Source organism: Rhinatrema bivittatum, chromosome 2, assembly GCF_901001135.1.
Source record: "Rhinatrema bivittatum chromosome 2, aRhiBiv1.1, whole genome shotgun sequence".
NCBI classification, from domain to species: Eukaryota; Metazoa; Chordata; class Amphibia; order Gymnophiona; family Rhinatrematidae; genus Rhinatrema; species Rhinatrema bivittatum.
Window position 1 is genome coordinate 260778466 of NC_042616.1, and position 18577 is coordinate 260797042.

Consider the following 18577-nt stretch of genomic DNA (forward strand, 5'->3'; position numbering starts at 1 on the left):
TCAGGACTCCGTTCTCGCCGTGCCATACCAACGTTTGCTCCTGCTCCCATTGGGGTTAGGGAACCAGGCAGGTTGAGTGGCCCCAGTGGCCTAGGCCCTGCATTTAGGATTTCTTCTTGCACGCCACGTGGTAGGCTGCGGCGGTTGTTTTCATGCGCTCTTGTGTGTGTGCTGCTGCCTTCTACAGGCTGTCGGTGTGTGTAGTGCATTGGCTCTGCGCACACATTGTGCACTTAGTTTGTGAGCGCATTTTTTACGCGCACAAACTTTTTTTACACGCTTTACTGGGCGCATAAGTTGTGCGTGTGCTTGGCTTGCTTTCTTCTAGGCACTTAATTTTTGGGTGCACTTTTTTAAAGCACGAACCATGCTGATGCACACTTACCGCCACAATGGTGCCAGTAAGCAAGAAGCCTAAGCTTTGTGTTGCCTGTCCTATTAGGGCTTCTCATCCTAACTTGGCTTCTAACCTGTGTCAGGCGCTGCTCAGACACTCAGGGAGAGTTGTCTTCCTCGGGTTTTGCTAAGCCGGGCTCTTCCCATTCTGATGATGGGTTGGTCATGGCTTTGGCTGGGGGGACGCCAGATCTTGGTTTTTCCTTGACGGGCTCCTCCACTGGCAAGGGCAGTGGAGGAGCCCATGGGACCAGCCCGTGGGACCAGATCCAGCCCGTGGGACCAGCCCGTGGGACCAGCTCCAGATCCTTCTAGGCCTGATTTAAACCCGGCTGCTTTTTCTTGGGTGGAATATTTTCAAGGCTTACAAGCCTTTCTTTGGGCGTAGTTCTCCGCTTCCCCCATTTCTATCTGGTCGGACCCTCAGTTGGTGGCTCCTCCCACTGCCAGTCCTATGCTTAAGCGCCAGGGCTCACCTCTGCACCCTGCAGATTTTCCTGACAGGAATCCGAATGGCACTGATGACGAGGTTGATCTTGATTCCCTGGAAGATGGGGAAATTACTCCAGGGCTGGAACCGTATTGAACCATGTTGCGGTTCTTTCATAGAGATGAACTGCTGGCTCTGATTTCCCAGACCTTGAAACAGCTGGGTGTCCCTGGTTCAGATGCTATGTGGGAGTCGAAGAAGAATCCCATTTTGGTTTCCTTATGTAAAGCCTCTTAATTTTTCCCTGTGATGGCTGCAATTCAGGAATTGATTTATCTGGAATGGGACACCCCAGAGGCAAATTTTAAAGAGGGTCGGACACTGAAGGCCTGTACCCCTTGGATCAAGCTGTGAGAGAGCATTTGCATTTTCCCAAAGTAGATGCTCTGGTATGTGCCTTTTCTTAGTGGACGACTATCCCCATAGAGAGAAGAGCGACCTTGAAGGATGTGCATGATAGGATTGAGGCTATTCTTAAGCAAGTCTTTGAGATGGTGGTGATGAATTTACAGATTGCCTCCTGTTACGCCCTAGTGGCGAGATCTTGTATGCTTCTCTCTCAGGAGGTTGATGAGTTTGGAGGGAATTCCAGAGCAGTTATGGAAACAGCTGCCACATTTTTAGCAGATGCAGGTTGTGATTTGGTCCAGACCTTGACCAGAGGAGTGGCTTCAGTGATAGCAGCCAGGCATCAACTTTGGTTGGGAAATTGGTCAGCTGACGCAGCCTCCAAAGCCAGTCTTACCAAGATGCCCTTGAAAGGCTCGCTCTTGTTTGGGAACGAGTTGGAGAAACAGGCTAGTAAGTGGGGCGAGTCTCTGCTTTCTCGATTGCCAGAGGATAAGAAGAGTTTACAGCACCCCTTTGGTATGAGGGGTTGTCTCCGGGGTTCCAGACGTTTTCGTGCCTACAGAGGAATGACCATTCAACGGACTTGGCCTTTCGGTAGGTCTCAGTCCTTTAGTCCCCGACAGCCCAAGAGAGGAGCAGGCTTGGGTGGTGGACCTTCCCGAGCCTTTCAATGAAAGTTTGCCGACCTACCTTCCGGAGCAGGAAATAGGGGGACGTCTCTCTCTCTCTTTTATCGGAGGTGAATCGATATGTCAGACCAGTGGGTCCTGGAGGTGATACAAGAAGGTTATGCGCTGGAATTTTGCAGTATTCCTCGGGACGTGTTCATGGTGTCCCCTTGCTACTCCCCGCAGAAGAAGCAGGCAGTAGAGTTTACGCTTCAAAGCCTTCTCAGATTGAAGACTGTGGTTCCAGTGCCCATGTCTCAAAAAAGTATGGGCGATATTCCATCTATTTTATTGTGCTCAAGAAGGAGGGATCCTTTCATCCCATCCCAGAACTCAAGAGGGTCAATTGTCGTTTGAAAGTGACTTGTTTTTGCATGGAAACCTTGATCTCTGTGATAATAGCAGTGCAGTCGGGAGAATTTCTGACCTCCTTGGATCTGTCAGAGGCTTATCTTCATATTCCCATCCAATTGGAACACCAATGCTTTGTATGCTCTGCGATGTTGGGGTGCCATTATCAGTTTTGGGCACTGCCCTTTGGTCTAGCCCCCACTCCCAGAACATTTTCCAAGGTTGTGGTGATAGTAGCAGTGGCCTTGCAAAAAGAAGGAATCCTGGTACACCCAACTGGCTAATTCAAGCCAAGTCTCCGGCAGAGAGCCGCCTGGTGACACACAAGGTGATCTCCTTATTGTAGGAACTCTGTTGGGGGTGAACCTGACCAACAGCAATCTTCAGCCACCCCAGTCCTTGGAATATCTAGGGGTCCGGTTCGACATGGGACAGGACAGAGTTTTCCTACCGGAGGTTCAGATTCAGAATCTGATTTCTCAGGTGCATCAGTTGATGAACACCATACGACTGATGGTGTGGTCCTACCTACAGGTGCTCGGCTTAATGGCAGCGACCCTGGAAACGGTGCTGTGGGCAAGGGTGCATATGCGTCCTCTTCAGCGCACTCTGCTATCTTGTCGGAACCTTCAATCTCAGGACTATGTAGTTCGGCTCCACTTGCCAATGGAAATCTGTTCCCACCTTCGATAGTGGTTGCAGGAGGATCATCTGAGAAAGGAGGTTCTCTTGTCCTCTCCGAACTGGTTGGTACTCTCGACAGATGTGAGTCTTCATGGTTGGGAAGCTCACTGTCTGAAGTTAACAGCCCAAGGAAGCTGGATTGCCAATGAGTCCCATTGGAACATCAATCGCCTGGAGGCCCGGGCGGTATGGCTAGCATGCTTGCAGTTCAGCCACAGGCTGCAAAATCAAGTGGTTTGCATGATGTCTGACAACTTGACAACAGTGGCCAATATAAATCGCCAGGGAGGAACCAAGAGTCAACAAGTGTCGCTGGAAATAGACCAACTTATGTAATGGGCGGAAGATCATCTGCAAATGATCTCGGCCTCTCACTTTGCAAGAAAAGACAATGTAAGAGCAGACTTTCTCAGCAGGGAGAGTCTGAACCCAGGAGAGTGGATGTTGTCAGCTGAGGTGTTTCAGTTGATTGTGGATTACTGGGGCCTTTCATTTCTAGACATGTTGGCGATTTTTCAAAATGTGAAGGTTCTCAATTCTACAGTCGCAGGTCCCTGTGAATAGACGCTCTCAAACAGGTCTGGCCGAAAAACAGATTGCTGTATGCCTTTTCTCCATGGCCTTTGCTGGACAGGATAATTCACAAGATCGAAGGCCACAGGGGGCTAGTACTCCTGCTGGCACCAGACTGGCCTAGGCATCCATGGTATGCAGATTTATGGTAGCTCCTGGTGGAGGCCCCCCTTCGTCTTCCGCCACACATGGATCTGTTACAGCAGGGACCAGTTCTTCCCAAGGATCCAATTCAGTTCTGTCTTACAGTTTGGCCCTTGAGAGGGCTCACCTGTTAAAGCGTGGTTATTCGTCTGTGGTGATTACCACTTTACTCTGCGCTTGTAAGTTCTCCACTTCCTTGGCTTATGTGCGGGTTTGGAGAGTTTTCGAAGCCTGGTGTGAGGAGCGGGGTGTGCTTCATCGTTTGGTTAAGATTCCTCTCATTCTGGAATTTTTGCAGGATGGGTTGACTAAAGGTTTGGCTCTTAATTCCATGAAGGGGTAGGTTGCAGCTCTCGCCTGATTCAGAGGCCTGGTGAATGGGGTTTCATTGTCATCGCATCCTGATGTGGCCTGTTTTTTGAAGGGAGTGAAGCATCTTCAGCCTCCCTTGACGTTACCGGTTCCCTTGTGGAGTCTTAACAGTGCTGGATTTTTTTGGTGGACCCTATGTTCTGACTACTGCGTAGCCTTTCCTTGTGGTTGTTGACCTTGAAGACTGTGTTCCTGGTGGCTATATGTTCAGCGTGTCAACTTTCTGAGCTGCAGGCCTTGTCTTGTCGGGAGCTGTTCCTTCGGGTGACCAAAGCTTACTGGATTAAGGAGGTAGTCTTGGCCACATATGTGGATGCTGGAAAGCAGTTGCCTACTCAGGTTAGGGCTCATTCCACTAGGGCTCAGGCAGTGTCATGGGTGGAGGTTGGTTTGTGGTCTCCTGTCGTTATCTCCCAATCTGCGACATGGTCCTCCTTGCACACTTTTTCCATGTTTTATCGTCTGGATGTGCAGGCCCGGGAAGATGCAGCGTTTGTACGTGTGGTGTGGACTGGACTGTGGGCAGGCTCCCATCCAGTTGGGGAGTAGCTTTGGTACATCCCACTGGTCCTGAGTCCATCTGTCTACACCTAGGAAATGGAGAAATTACTTACCTGATAGTTTTGTTTTCCTTAGTGTACACAGATGGACTTGGGTTCCTGCCCTCAGCCTCTGCATGAGTGTGTCTATAGTCCTCCTATAGGGTTCTAGGTCCCAAGGGATTACTGGTAAGTGTTCATCCAGTCCCTAGCTTGGGGTACCTAATGTATTACATGAGTTCAGTGTTTGATTGGTTGAGAACAGCTCTGGTTACCTATTTTTAATCATTTTTAATCAAGTTTTTTGCTAGTCTGTCCACAGCTGCTTTTGAAGAGAATACTGGCAGGCTGGGGTCACTGCATACTGTGCAGTGTATGTATACTGTGACATCAGCTTACGCTGTCTCCAACTGCTATCAGGAGCACACTATACCCATTGGTCCTGAGTCCATCTGTCTACACTAAGGAAAATGAAATTATCAGGTAAGTAATTTCACCAGTATACACCACCGGTTGTAGATAATTAATCACACTGCCTGGGGTTCTGTTTGCACAAGACAGTTCAGACTTTGCCATGTACAGCTGTTTAATTTAATACACATTGTTCTGTGTTGATATTTAATTATCTAGAAACATTTTAAGTGATGTTTTAGTAACAGACTTTGCATATCCAGCAGGGTTAAGCACATTCCTGAGAGAGGAATTTTTTATAACTGATTTTCCCCCATTTTTTTGTTCATTATAATAAACATTAATAAATTCCCAGAAACAACAAAATACAAACTGAAAAGGAGTGGAGGAGAAGCCTCGTGGTTAGAGCAGCAGCCTACGAAGCAGAAAAACCAGGGTTCAAATCCCACTGCTACTCCTTGTGACCTTGGGAAGTTTTGTCACTTTCCATTGCCTCGGATACAAAGTTAGGGCCTCATTTACTAAGCATTTTTCCCATAGAGACAGAATAAAGGAAAAGCCTTGGTAAATCAGGCCCTGAGGTATCTACAATACCTGAATATAATCTGCTTTGAAGCACCTAAAAGGTGGAATATAAAATTAAAAAATGACATAGTTCTCATACAATATAGACTTCAAGTAGTGCTGGCATGAAATTTAATCTTTTTCCCCCTACTTTATAAAATAAATTCTCTTTAAAAACTTTTTACATTCTCTTTTGTGGACAAAATGTCTCTTCTGTTTCAGTCTCCAGAATGGCACAAACATTTTTCTTTTTAATTTTCTACAAAATTCTACAGTATATGTGCAAAAATGAATGAAAAGCAAAGGGATACCAGCTTTAATTAAACTCGCTGTAACTAAAAATTCAGAGTATACTTATCACATAAAAAAATGCCATACTGGGTCAGACCAAGGGTCCATCAAGCCCGGCATCCTGTTTCCAACTGTGGCCAATACAGGCCATAAGAACCTGGCAAGTACCCAAAGACTAAGTCTATTCCATGTAACCATTGCTAATGACAGTGGCTATTCTCTAAGTGAACTTAATAGCAGGTAATGGACTTCTCCTCCAAGAACTTATCCAATCCTTTTTTAAACACAGCTATACTAACTGCACTAACCACATCCTCTGGCAACAAATTCCAGAGTTTAATTGTGCGTTGAGTAAAAAAGAACTTTCTCCGATTAGGTTTAAACGTGCCACATGCTAACTTCATGGAGTGCCTCCTAGTCTTTCTATTATCCGAAAGAGTAAATAACCGATTCACATCTACCCGTTCTAGACCTCTCATGATTTTAAACATCTCTATCATATCCCCCCTCAGCCATCTCTTCTCCAAGCTGAAAAGTCCTAACCTCTTTAGTCTTTCCTCATAGGGGAGTTGTTCCATTCCCCTTATCATTTTGGTAGCCCAAATGCATAGTTCTCTGTATACCTTTGATATGCTGTCCTTTCTGTTTTTCACAAGCAGATTCTTGACTGCACAGTTCTTTTGATACAGTATTCTCTGTACTTAGGCATAAATGAAGAAGGGCAGCTATAACTTTTCATTCCAGATGTCAGGCTGTTAGCAAGAGCTGACAAGGGCCCTGTTGCAGCAGAAGAGAAATACCTGCTTCAGGGGTCACAGCCCAAGGACCATCATTCAGAAATAGAGACACTAGCACAAACTGCAGATTGGTAACCAGGGAGATTCTTTTTGACTATAACAGAATATTTCAAGAGGATTTAAAAAGAAAAAAAGATTTAGTAAGTAAAGTGGGGGTAAATGATTACATTTTTGTCACCACTACCTGAAATCTGAGTTTGACGTTTATTTTTTATATTTTGTATCATTAGTTAATTTATGAAATTTGTGCGAGAAGGTTTCATTGTGCTACATTTTTTTATATGATGTTACGAACCCTTGTACTTCTGTTTTGTTTTATGTATTGTCGACTTCTTAACATGTTATATGTTAAATATATTTTTTATTATTATTTGGTGATGTGCTAATGTGTGTTCTTTGTTCACCAGAAGTCCAAATGAAGAAAAATACAGATCTATTAGGATTGGAAGTCCATCTTTTTCCACAAGACTGTTGCCAGTCAGAGGAGCAGTTGAGTGCTTATTCGAAATGGGATTTGAAGAGGTGCATAGCATACAATTTATTTATTTATTTGATCAATTTATATTCCCCATGATTATGGCGGATCACATTTAAAAAAACGTTCACAATTGTTAAGACTGAACTCAAAAATCAAACCATAAAACAACATAAGAACAGTTAAAAATATAAAAAAAATAAAACTATAAGTATAACACAACATAAAAAGTTTATCATTAAATACATCACAGCAATAATAGTTATTTGCTGCCCAAATCAAAGTTAAAATGGCCTTATGCATCGTCTCCAAATCTTTTGGCCTTTAGATACCACCTATATCCCAGTTCTAAGCAGCTTACCTAAAATACATACACAATAAAATACATAAGAATAAATACAATAAAAAGTATAAAACACAGGAATACAATTCTAAAAAAGGAAAAACAGGTGTGATGTTGGACAAGCACAAAAAATTTAGCATAATTAATAAACATTTCATACTGCATGAGAAAAGGCCAACTGGAATAAATGTGTTTTTAAGATCTTCTTGAAGCTTTTGGTGTGGGTGGTTAGCCAGATGAATTCAGGGAATGCATTCCAGATTGTGGGACCCACTGTGATTAAAAGGTTTTTAGTGCTTTTTTAAAAAGGGTAAAATTAGATAATAGGCACAATTGCTCTGACAGGATTTTCCAAAATGCTGGGCTGGTAACTGAGAAGGCATGCTCTCGGTTCTATATAATGGTACTTCCAACAGATTTTTATCTGCCAAAAGTAAAGAATGCCCAAGAACATAAATACGTAAAATGGCACAAATCCATGGGGCAATGACATTGTTTGTAATGAATTTGTATATAAGCATCGCTACTTTGTACTTCTACTCACCATTCTGCTGGAAGCCAGTGAAGGACTTTCAACACAAGTGTAATATATTGATAAACACTGGTGCCAGTAAGCAACCTTGTTGTAGAGTTTTGTACAATTTGAAGAGCTTTCTAGGAAGCAGAAGGCAAACCAAGCAGCAAAGAGTTGCAATAATCCAGACTTGTTAACAGCAGGGCCTGTAAAACCCAATGGAAGTCATATCTGATAAAGGAGGATTTGATAATGTATTTAATATGCAGTTTCTTCAAAAGCTTATAATCAAGCGTCACACCTAAGTTTTTGACTTGAGAAGAAACGGGTATAAATAAATCACCAAAAAGAAACTCAGTGCATCAAGCATAGGAATGTTATTTAATAAAATCTGTCTTTTCCAAATTTAATAGTAACCGATTATGGGACAAGCAAGACTTAAATGAACTTAGACATAAAGAAAGAAAGTCTAGAGTGGCTTGCCAAGATGGTTGTTTAGGAATTATAAACTGTGTATTGTCAGCATACAGTTTATAATTAACACCAACAGTAGATAATGAGGTGCACAAAAGGAGCCAAATAAATATTAAACAAGGTTACCGACAAGGCAGACCCTTGAAGCGACTGGGCACCACAAGAACTAAAATCATTCAACTGAGTCAGAACATTTTTGGCTAAAAACAGTAGTGAGGAAATGGCCCACTGATTAACAAAAATTGAAGGTCAAGGGAAGTTTTTTTTTTTAAAAGTAAAAGTCTGAAGGGAGGCTCTTTTCAAATCTGAGAGCATCACTCCCTTTATTAAGGAGAGATTGACAGTGTTTGCAATATACTGACCTAAAATCCTGACATTTTAAAGAGTAGGAGGGCAACTATTCAGAGGGCAAAAAGAGGGATTAAATTTAGCAATAATGCTATTGATCTCATCCCAGGATGCTGAATAAAACAGTTTCACAAAGTAGGCAGAGAGACTAGATACAGAATTTGTTAGCAGCTGGCACAGTAGTTAAATTGAAACTATTACATACCTTTGCAATTTTACCTTTAAAAAATGAGGCAAACTCTTCAGAATGTTTCCAATCAATGGCAATATTGTTTTCATTAACTGGAGAAGGGAATGGAGAATAAAACAGAGAATATCATAATGCTTTTGTATCGATCCATGATACTACTCCATCTTGAGTATTGTGGGCAATTCTGGTCACCACATCTCAAAAAAGATATAGCAGAATGAGAAGAGGTAGAGAGAAGGGCAATCAAAATGATAAAGGGAATGGAATGAGTTCCCTTTGAGAAAAGGCTAAAGAGGTTAGGACACTTCATCTTGGAGAAGAGATGGCTAGGGGGGATATGATAGAGGTCTATAAAAAAAAAGAGTGGAGTGGAACGAGAAAACGTTAATCGATTGTTTACTTTTTGAAAAAGTACAAAGACTAAGGGACTCAATGAAGCTACTAGATAAATCATTTAAAACTAATAAGAGAAAATATTTTTAATCAACGCATAATTAAGCTCTGGAATTCGTTGCTAAAGGATGTGGCAAAAACTATTATACATAGAAAGGACGGCAGAAAAAGACCAAACGGCCCATCTAGTCTGCCCAGCAAGCTCCCACACTTATTTTCCCATACTTATCTGTTTCACCGACCACCAAGTTCAGGGCCCTTGTTGGTAATTGTTTGATTCGAATGTCCTGCCCCCCCCCCCCACCGTTGATGCAGAGAGTAATGTTGGAGTTGCATCAAAGGTGAATTGTAAGGCTTAATGGTTAAGGGTAGTAACCGCCGCATCAAGCAAGTTACCCCGATGCTTGTTTACCCAGACTGCACAGATCCATGCCTTGTTGGATGTTGTCTGAATGTAAATCCTCTTTCCCTGTACGTACCCGGATCAGTCCAGACACCTGGGTTTTGCCTCCCCTCCAGCAGATGGAGACAGAGAAGTTTTTTTCAAACAACCCTGGCATATATACCAAGGTGCCACCCACAGTCCCTCAGTCTTACTCTGTCTCCAGCAGATGGCGGAGGTGCAAAACCCACAGTCTCTTCTGTTTCCCTGGTTGCTGCAGGTTTGATAGTGCAGGAGTGTAGTCAGGGTTTGAGCTTTTGGTTAGCTGTTTCTTTAAAAAAAAAAAGAGTTTTAATTAGCTGTAAGTCCCTCCCCCATCAGTGGTTCTGTGTGCCTCCCAGAGGGTTGCTAAGTCCTGAGAGGACCATCCCCTTTGGTTGAGGCCACTGCTAAGGGTCGAGGACCCTGATCCTTCAGTTTACAGCAGCACAGGGGCGATACCGGGGAGCCCGGCTCACTCACCCCCACAGGAGCAGGACCTGTCTTCCAGAACTGGGGACAGCACACGGCAAGTTGGTATAGCCTTTATTAAAAAAAAACAAAAACTGTCTTTATTTTTTCTGGTGCGCGCCGGCTCTCCGAAACTTAGTGAGGGTTATCGGGGGGGCTGAGCGGCTGAATTTTCACTTTATTTCGCCATTGTTTCCTTTTATTTTCGGCGGGCCTGCGATGCCTTGGGGCTCTTCCTGCCACGCATGTGGCTCGTCGCGCTCACGTTTGTCGAGGGACGGCCTCTGTTCTGATTGCGTGCATGGGGACAAAGAATCCTCCGTTTTGCTCTGGGGTTGAGCTTTACGTTCCGCAGCGTGTGCAGGGACGAGTGGCTTGTTGTCAGCAGACCCGTTCCCTCTAAGCGTGGGAACGGAAGCCATTTTGAGCACATTTTGGGAGGCCACGCGGGCAGCAATGGGGGAGGGAATTTTACCCCCCTTGCTCTCTCCACAACAGATTCCTGCCGGGGGGGGGGGTACTCTTACGGGTGCAGCCTCTCCCGTTTACGAGGAGAGCCCTGAGGGGGCTACGGATTCATCCTCAGAATCTTCCTTTTCCTCTGAATTTGTGTTATTGATGCACAATGCCTTCAGAGAAAGAAAGCTGGGAAAGAAGCAAGTCTCTGAGAGGCCTTTGCTGACGCCGCATGCCCGGGGGACTAGGAAGAGGGACAGGTCAGCTGCGGGTCCTGACCCAAATAGGGGTAAGAGGCCCTTACGGTTCATACCGGTGGAGATGGATTCAGACTCTACTTCTCAGGATGAGCAAGATCCGCCGCTTAAGCCCCGGGGGGGGCTGAGGGTGACGCGGATCCCCCACCAGTTTGTGGCAGGGATCTCAGGCGATGGAAGGGGATGATCCAAAGGTAGTTCATCTCTTAAAGAAGGATTAGCTGTCTCCACTTATTCCGGCAATCCTACAGGAGCTAGGCATGGAGACGCCGCCGGGGGAGTCCCGGCTAGGAGCTATGGAGCCTGTCTTATGTCTCAGAGGTCCTACGGTTTCCTTCCCGTTTCAATTCTCAACTACAGATCTTCTGTTCCGAGAATGGGACACCCCAGATTTGGGACTAAAGGTAAGTAAGGCTATGGACAAGTTATATCTCCTTCCGGGGGACGCTTTAGAGCTGCTACGTGTCCCTAAGGTGGATGCAGCAGTATCGGCTGTTACTAAGAGGTCCACAATCCCCATTACGGGAGCAACAGCTCTCAAGGATTTACAGGACAGAAAGCTAGAGCTGCAGCTCAAGAAGGTGTTTGAAGTCTCAATGCTGGAGGTCCAGGCAGCGATGTGCAGTAATTTTGCATTACGTGCCGGTCTTCGATGGGCACAGCAACTCCAAGCCAATTCCGACCTCTCTGAGGAGGCTGCCAGGCAAATCAGCTGGAGGCAGTCATCGCCTATAGCGCTGATGCTCTTTATGATCTGCGCACGTCGGCCAGATCCATGGTTTCTGCAGTAGACGCGCGGCGGCTCCTCTGGCTTCAGAATTGGGCTGCAGATGTGTCGTCCAAGGCCCATCTTGGTTCGCTTCCTTTCAAAGGGAAGCTGTTATTCGGCAAGGACTTGGAGGACATGATCCAGTCTCTGGGAGAGAACAAGGTTCATAAACTGCCGGAGGACAAGCCCAGGTCAAGAGGATCTTTTGCGGCTTGGTCACGGTTCCGTAGTGGTAAACGACCCAGGCCGGCGCGGTCGTCCGGGTCATCCTTTCGCACAAGTTCCAACAGACAACAGTCTTGGTCTCAGTCCTTTCGCGGCAGACGTTTTGGCAGACCAGGTACCCCGCAGGCGGCGGCGGGGGCCAAGGCCTCTCAATGAGATACTGCCGGTTCATTCCCCGGTACCGCTTGTCCATTGCGTACCAATCGTGGGAGCCAGACTCTCACTCGTCTTGTGGCAAAAGCTATTATACATAGATACATAGAAATTACGGCAGAAAAAGACCAAACGGCCCATCTAGTCTGCCCAGCAAGCTCCCACACTTATTTTCACATGCTTATCTGTTTCACCGGCCACCAAGTTCAGGGCCCTTGTTGGTAACTGTTTGATTCAAATTTCCTGCCCCCCCCCCCCCCCCTTTCACTGTTGATGCAGAGAGTGCACCAAAGGTGAATCGTAAGGCTTAATGGTTAAGGGTAGTAACCGCCGCATCAAGCAAGTTACCCCAATGCTTGTTTACCCAGACTGCACAGATCCATGCCTTGTTGGATGTTGTCTGAATGCAAATCCTCTTTTCCACATTTCTCCCTGCCGTTGAAGTATCAGGCTTAATTGGTTTAGGGTAGTAACCGCCGCAATAAGCAAGCTACCCCAACGCTTATTTGTTTACCCAGACTGTATAGTTCAGTCCTTGTTGGTTGTTATCTGAATGCAAATCCTCTTTTTCACATTTCTCCTTGCCGTTGAAGCAGAGAGCAATGTTGGAGTTGCATTAACAATGTGAAGGCTTATTGAGTAATGGTAGTAATTACCAGGTAGCAGCCCCATTCCAGCAAGCCACCCCCATGGCTCTTCGCTTCATTCACATTATCTAGCCTTTATGGATCCACAGTGTTTATCCCATGCCCCTTTGAAATCCTTCACAGTTTTAGTCTTTACCACTTCCTCCGGAAGGGCATTCCAGGCATCCACCACCCTAGCCTTGAAGAAATACTTCCTGACATTGGTTCTGAGTCTTCCTCCCTGGAGTTTCAAATCGTGACACCTAGTTCTACTGATTATTTTCCAACGGAAAAAGTTTGTTGTTGACCATGGATCATTGAAACCTTTCAAGTATCTGAAAGTCTGTATCATATCACCCCTTCTCCTCCTCTCCTCCAGGGTATACATATTTAGGTTCTTCAATCTCTCCTCATAAGTCATTTTATGAATACCATCCACCTTTTTGGTCGCCCTTCTCTGGACCACCTCCATCCTGTCTCTGTCCCTTTGGACAGAGCATAGTTGCGTTTAAAAAGGTTTGGACAAGTTCCTGGAGGAAAAGTCCATAATCCATTATTAAGATGAAGTTGCAAAAATCCACTGTGTATCCCTGGGATAAGCAGCATAGACTCTGTCTAGCCCTTGAGATCCTGCCAGCTACTTGTGACTTGGATTGGCCACTGTTGGAAACAGGAAACTGGGCTTGATGGACCTTTGGTCTGACCCAGTATGGCAAGTTGTATGTTCTTATGAGATTTATTATTAGTAGTGATATTTTTTTCCATAATTATCCAAGATGAACCTGAGACTTTGGAGCCACATGTTGTTTTCCAGAGTTCTTAGTATGGCCTTATTACACTATAGAAGTTTCAAAATACCCCAGAATACCATTTCATTTCAATTTTATTTCCTCTTCATCCTGCCACACCAGTCCAGACAAGTGGGATTACACTCATTCATCAGCAGATAGAGGCAGAGAACCTCTTCCTTTTTCTTCCTGATGTCAGCCTACGTATTCTGAGATAGCAGGATATGGAGTCCATAGTTTTCTGCCTTCAGCTGATAGTGGCTGGTTTAGCATAGCGGGAACAACAACAAAAAGGAACAAGGGAAAGCAAAGGGAAGGAACCAGTTGCAAAGGGTCAACAGTTGTTCTTCCTTCTTGAAGTCCATCCCAATTTGGCCTGGTCCATTGCTCACATAGAGCTGGACCAAAAATAGAAAAAGAAAAGAGAAAGCAAGGCAGTGCAGAGAGAGGATTGCTGAGGAGACGCAGCACAAATGGCCTCCTCTCAACCCCGACCCCCATGAAGCGATGCTGGCAAAGAGGCAGGAAATGCATACCTAAAAGAATAGTTACAGAGCTCAATAGCGGACTCATTCTGTGTGCAGTGCGACACGCTGGAGGCATCCATAAAAAAGCAGAAATAGCCGGTACCATTGAAGGCAGGAGCCTGCATCAGCAGTTCAAACATGAAAGGCATGTCTGTAAAGTTTGGCCACCATCCCTTCTACCCCACTGGCTTCCATAGGCACGTGCGCACAGATAAAAGCCCCACAAAGGGAAAATAGTCGAGGCACCAGGAGATGACATCAGCATCGGCTGGTGATTTAAAATCCAGCCACATTTTCAGCCAGTACCTCAGCAACAGGTCCTCCTGCTTTAGCAGTGCATGATGCTCTCCTGAAGTGTTCCTGATCCTGCCCTGTCTCTTCCACTCCATCTTGCTTTACTTCTACCCTTGCCCTGTCTCACTCGTTTGTTTGCCTGTCTGGTATTGACCTCTGCATCTGGTCCTGGACTACTCTCTTGCCTGCTGCCTGCCACGGACCTTACTCCACTGCTTGCTGCCCTGACCCTTGGCCCGACCCTGGTAACTGCCTGATCATTGCCTGCCCAGACCTCTGCCTGCCCCAGACTCTTTCTTTGGCTGCCCAGTGGGACTGTCACCTAAATGCTGCCAACCCCTGGAACCCAAACGCTGGTATAGGTGAAGGTCCATTTCTGTCCTAGCCTAAGGCACATCCGCCAGCTGTCAGTGGGCCTAGTAGGTTCACCTACCAAGCTGCATCAACCATGCCACAACACAAAGGTCCACTACCATTATTGCATTGTTGGGGGAGGAGCCAACACGCATGCAGCAGGGAGTCCAGGGGGCAGCAGCCCAGAGAAGGTCCCCAGACTGGGGCAATGACATCCACACAGAATGTGAGAGAGACCCGATTCAGACACATGGAGGTGCTAGGGACCTGGGCCTAGGAGAGAGTGAGGGAGAGATGGAGTTCTCCACAGAGTTCATCATCCTGATATCCATGGCATACAGGGAGATGAAAAGTAAGGCAGGTGCTGGAAGCAGAAGCCCTAGATTATCCCCAGGCACCCCAAGGATCAGGAAACATGGGCTAAAAGGGCCCTACTGAGGAAGAAAATATTTCAGTCCCCAGAGTTCTTATTGAGGGTTCTCCCTCTTGAATCATGGTCGTTGGAGCCAGAGCACAGAGGATTTGGGATATCCGCAGGGCTCCAAAGAGGACTCATGGGAAAAGGTGATCAGCATGAAAGCAATGATGCCAAGGAAGAATTTGCTACACTCCATAGCTGAATTAGAACACTCATTGGACTTAACTGAGGAGATAAAAAAAAAAGGATAAAGATCATAGATACCTGATCCTTGTTGGGGTTAAGAAACCAGTCAGAGCTTTTCCTCTTAATTCGATCATCAGAGAAATGATTATGGCATTATTGAAGGCCCCAGACACAGCTCAAAGTTCCAAAAGTGGACACTTTGGTCACAGCAGTGACGAGGAAATCCATGATTCCAATAGGAGGCACAGCCCTCAAGGACACACAAGACTGGAAGATAGAATCTCTCTTAAAAGAGGTCCTTTTGAGTTAGCCAGACTATCTTTGCAGGTGACAGTATGTGGGGGGATATGTAGCCAGAGCAATGGTGAAATGGCTACAGCAATGGCGTGTAGGTAAAGATGAATTAAAGGCTGATACAGATGTGGAATCTGCCATGGTAGAATCAGGGATAGTGTTATGGCAGACACTTTGTGTGACTTAATTAGGACCTCGGCCAAACAAGTGGCCTTCTTGTTCTTTTGTTCCTGTGTTCCTCACCTGTCTGTTTGGTTTCCTGTGGGTCGCTCAGTGGCCCTTCTGTTCCTGTGGACCTCCCTGTGGCACTCCTGTGTCCTGTCTAGGTCTCCTAGTGGCCTAGACTTTTCCGTGCCTTGTTCTTATGCCTGTCTAGACTTCCCAGAGGCCTATCCTGTCTGTGTGTTCCCTGTCTTGCCCCTGTCTTGTCCAGGCCTCCTGGTGGCCTATCTAGCCTGTTTGTACCCTGCCTTGAACTCCTATTCCAGTTTAGCCCTTGTTTTACCTTGTTCCTGCCTGTGTGTTTTACCCTGTTCCTATCTTGTCCCTCCGTGCTCCTGCTCTGTCTAGCCTTTCCTCTCCACCCAGCTTTGTTTCTCTGTCCTGCTTTGCCTCCCAGTCAGCCTCTCTCAGCCTAATCTGTTGTTGACATGGACTGACTTTTGCCCTTGCTTTGCTGTTCTCTGTCTGTGCCAACCTCTGCCTGGACACCGACTTTGCTTGAACACAGCCTGCCATGCACCCTGCCAGAGAAGTCCTGCTGACTGCCAGAACCAGTGGGCTCAACAAAAGGGGGAGGTGGCCAGCCAGGCAGAAAACCCTGCCCTACTCTGCCATAGAGCCCTGTACCGCCCCTGCTGGGGGAATACCTGCATGTAGCATGCCTGATTGTGACACGCTGCTTCAAAGAGCCATGATTTTACCCATTTCCTGAAGGCTGTTAAATCTCGGTATGTCTGACAGGTAATGGTAGGGAGTTCCACAGTGTTGGGACTGAACCTGTAAAGGTTTTCTTCCTGGTGTTAGTGAGGCCCATGATTGTTGGGAATGGTAGCTCCAGACGTGCCTGGGTTTGAGAGTACAGTGCATGGGCAGGCGTATAGGCTTTGAGCTTTCACGAGGTAGGTTGGTGCCAGGCTTTTGAATGTTTTATAGGCCAGGACTAATAGTTTTTGAATTTAGTGCAATAGAGTCCTGGGAGCCAGTGTTGGAGTTTTAGAACGGGGATTATGTGTTCAAATTTCTTAGCTTTCGCTATCATGTGAGCCACATAGTTTTGTATGAGCTGCAGTCAGTGATTTAGGGTGTTGGTGATACTGGCATAGAGGGAGCTGTAGTAATCCAGGTGAGAGATTACCTAAACCTGGAGAACTGGATGACTTGCAAAGGTGTTGTCAACTAGAAGGGATTAAAGATGGCGGAGATGGAAAAAACTGTTTTAGACTCTGATTTGATCTGAGCTTTGGTTGTGAATTGTGAGTCCATCTGTAGCCTGTCTAACCAGCTAGTTTTTTCCAGCTGATACCATGTTAGTCTTTTGTCCTTTGTTTTATGTACTCAACTTTATGTTCATCGTGGTTACTCTCCTCAGACAGGAAACAAGGCAGGATACAAATGTTTTAAAATAAATAAAACCTAAACTCCATACTTGAGAACTGAAGAACAGTAGGATTCCATCGATGAGGACTTTTGGGAGGTTGAGTTCTTTTTTTCCCCACTCCAAACATTTCTGATCAGCAGCTGTTTGTCATCTGCATAAGAGTAGTATGAGGTTTTACAGGCTCTGATGAGCTTACCCAGTGGAGGCTGTGTAGAGGTTGAACAGTGTAGGGGAAAAAATGGAGCCTTGTGGTAACCACAGGAGAGGGCAAGAGATTTAGAGCTGTTCCCAGAGCTACAGATGGGAAAGATATGGGCCAGGCAAGGGCTGAGCCGAGCGTGCCACTCCTAGGCCACTCAGTCTGAAGATGAGTAGGCTGTGGTCTGTTATGTCAAAGGCTTCTGAGAGATTCAGGAGTATTAATATTCCTTATTGTCCATGATCCAGGCATAGCTGGAGTTCATCCACCAGGTTGATTAGTATGTGTTCGGTGCTGTGGTATGATAAGAAACCAAATTGGTAGGGGTTCAAGGCACTGATGGTATATAGATAATTTGAAAGTTGGAGAAACCACCACCTTCTCTATGATATTACTTAGCAAGGAGAGATTTGAGACCGATCTTCCCCGAAGTCTTCCATTCTCTGTCATTGCCAAACAAAGTAGCCCTGTCTGCCTATTCCTCTCCCTTCCCACACTTTTTCCCTCCACGTCAGTGTATTTGTAACCAACTCCTGCCTCTTCCCCCTTTCCTTCTACCTTTGTCTGTCTATAACCCCCCCCCCCCCCCAACACACTTACATACTAACAATTTCCCTGCATCTCTGTGTATCTGTATTCCCTCACTAAATCCATGCCCTCTTTCAAAGCCATAATGGCTGCTTCCATTTATAGAGCCTGCAAGTGAGATTCTGGGGGATCAAAATAGAGGTGAAATTAAAAAAATAAGAGCAGATTCTCATGAATTGTGATTTTTTTTGGGGGGCTATGGTTCATTAAAGAGATTCCATGATTGGAAACAGGCTGCTGGGCTTGATGGACCCAGGATGGCAATTTCTTATGATTAAAGTTTGAGCACCACAAAAGTAATCTAAGCATGTCAAGCCATCAAGGATGCTTTCTGAGCAAGTAGTGCTCTTAACTTTCAGTAGTCGTTCTAATTTTGTCAAAGCTACACATCTCAGGTTGCTTAGAGAGAGGTCTTAAAACTTCAATACTATCTCCAAGTAGTCCTAGTAGCTTGTGTAGCAGTTTAGGATGGCCGGAGGGCAGTATGTAGTGGGGTAACTTCAACAGGCAAAACTTGTTAGGTCTCTTAAGTACATAAGAAGTGCCATGCTGGGTCAGATTAAGGTCCATCGAGCCCAACATC

The 18577-nt window shown here is 45.7% G+C and overlaps 1 protein-coding gene across 5 annotated transcripts in view; it reads left to right on the top strand.

Annotated features, from left to right (window-relative positions):
* The window catches only part of NGLY1 (N-glycanase 1), a 125259-nt gene that overhangs the window by 11905 nt on the left and 94777 nt on the right, over positions 1-18577 (top strand). For all 5 annotated transcript variants that reach the window (XM_029589439.1, XM_029589441.1, XM_029589444.1 and 2 more), the window contains one exon: positions 7039-7153. In XM_029589439.1, coding sequence (XP_029445299.1) covers positions 7039-7153 — 115 coding nt within the window. The remainder of the gene's footprint in view (positions 1-7038; positions 7154-18577) is intronic.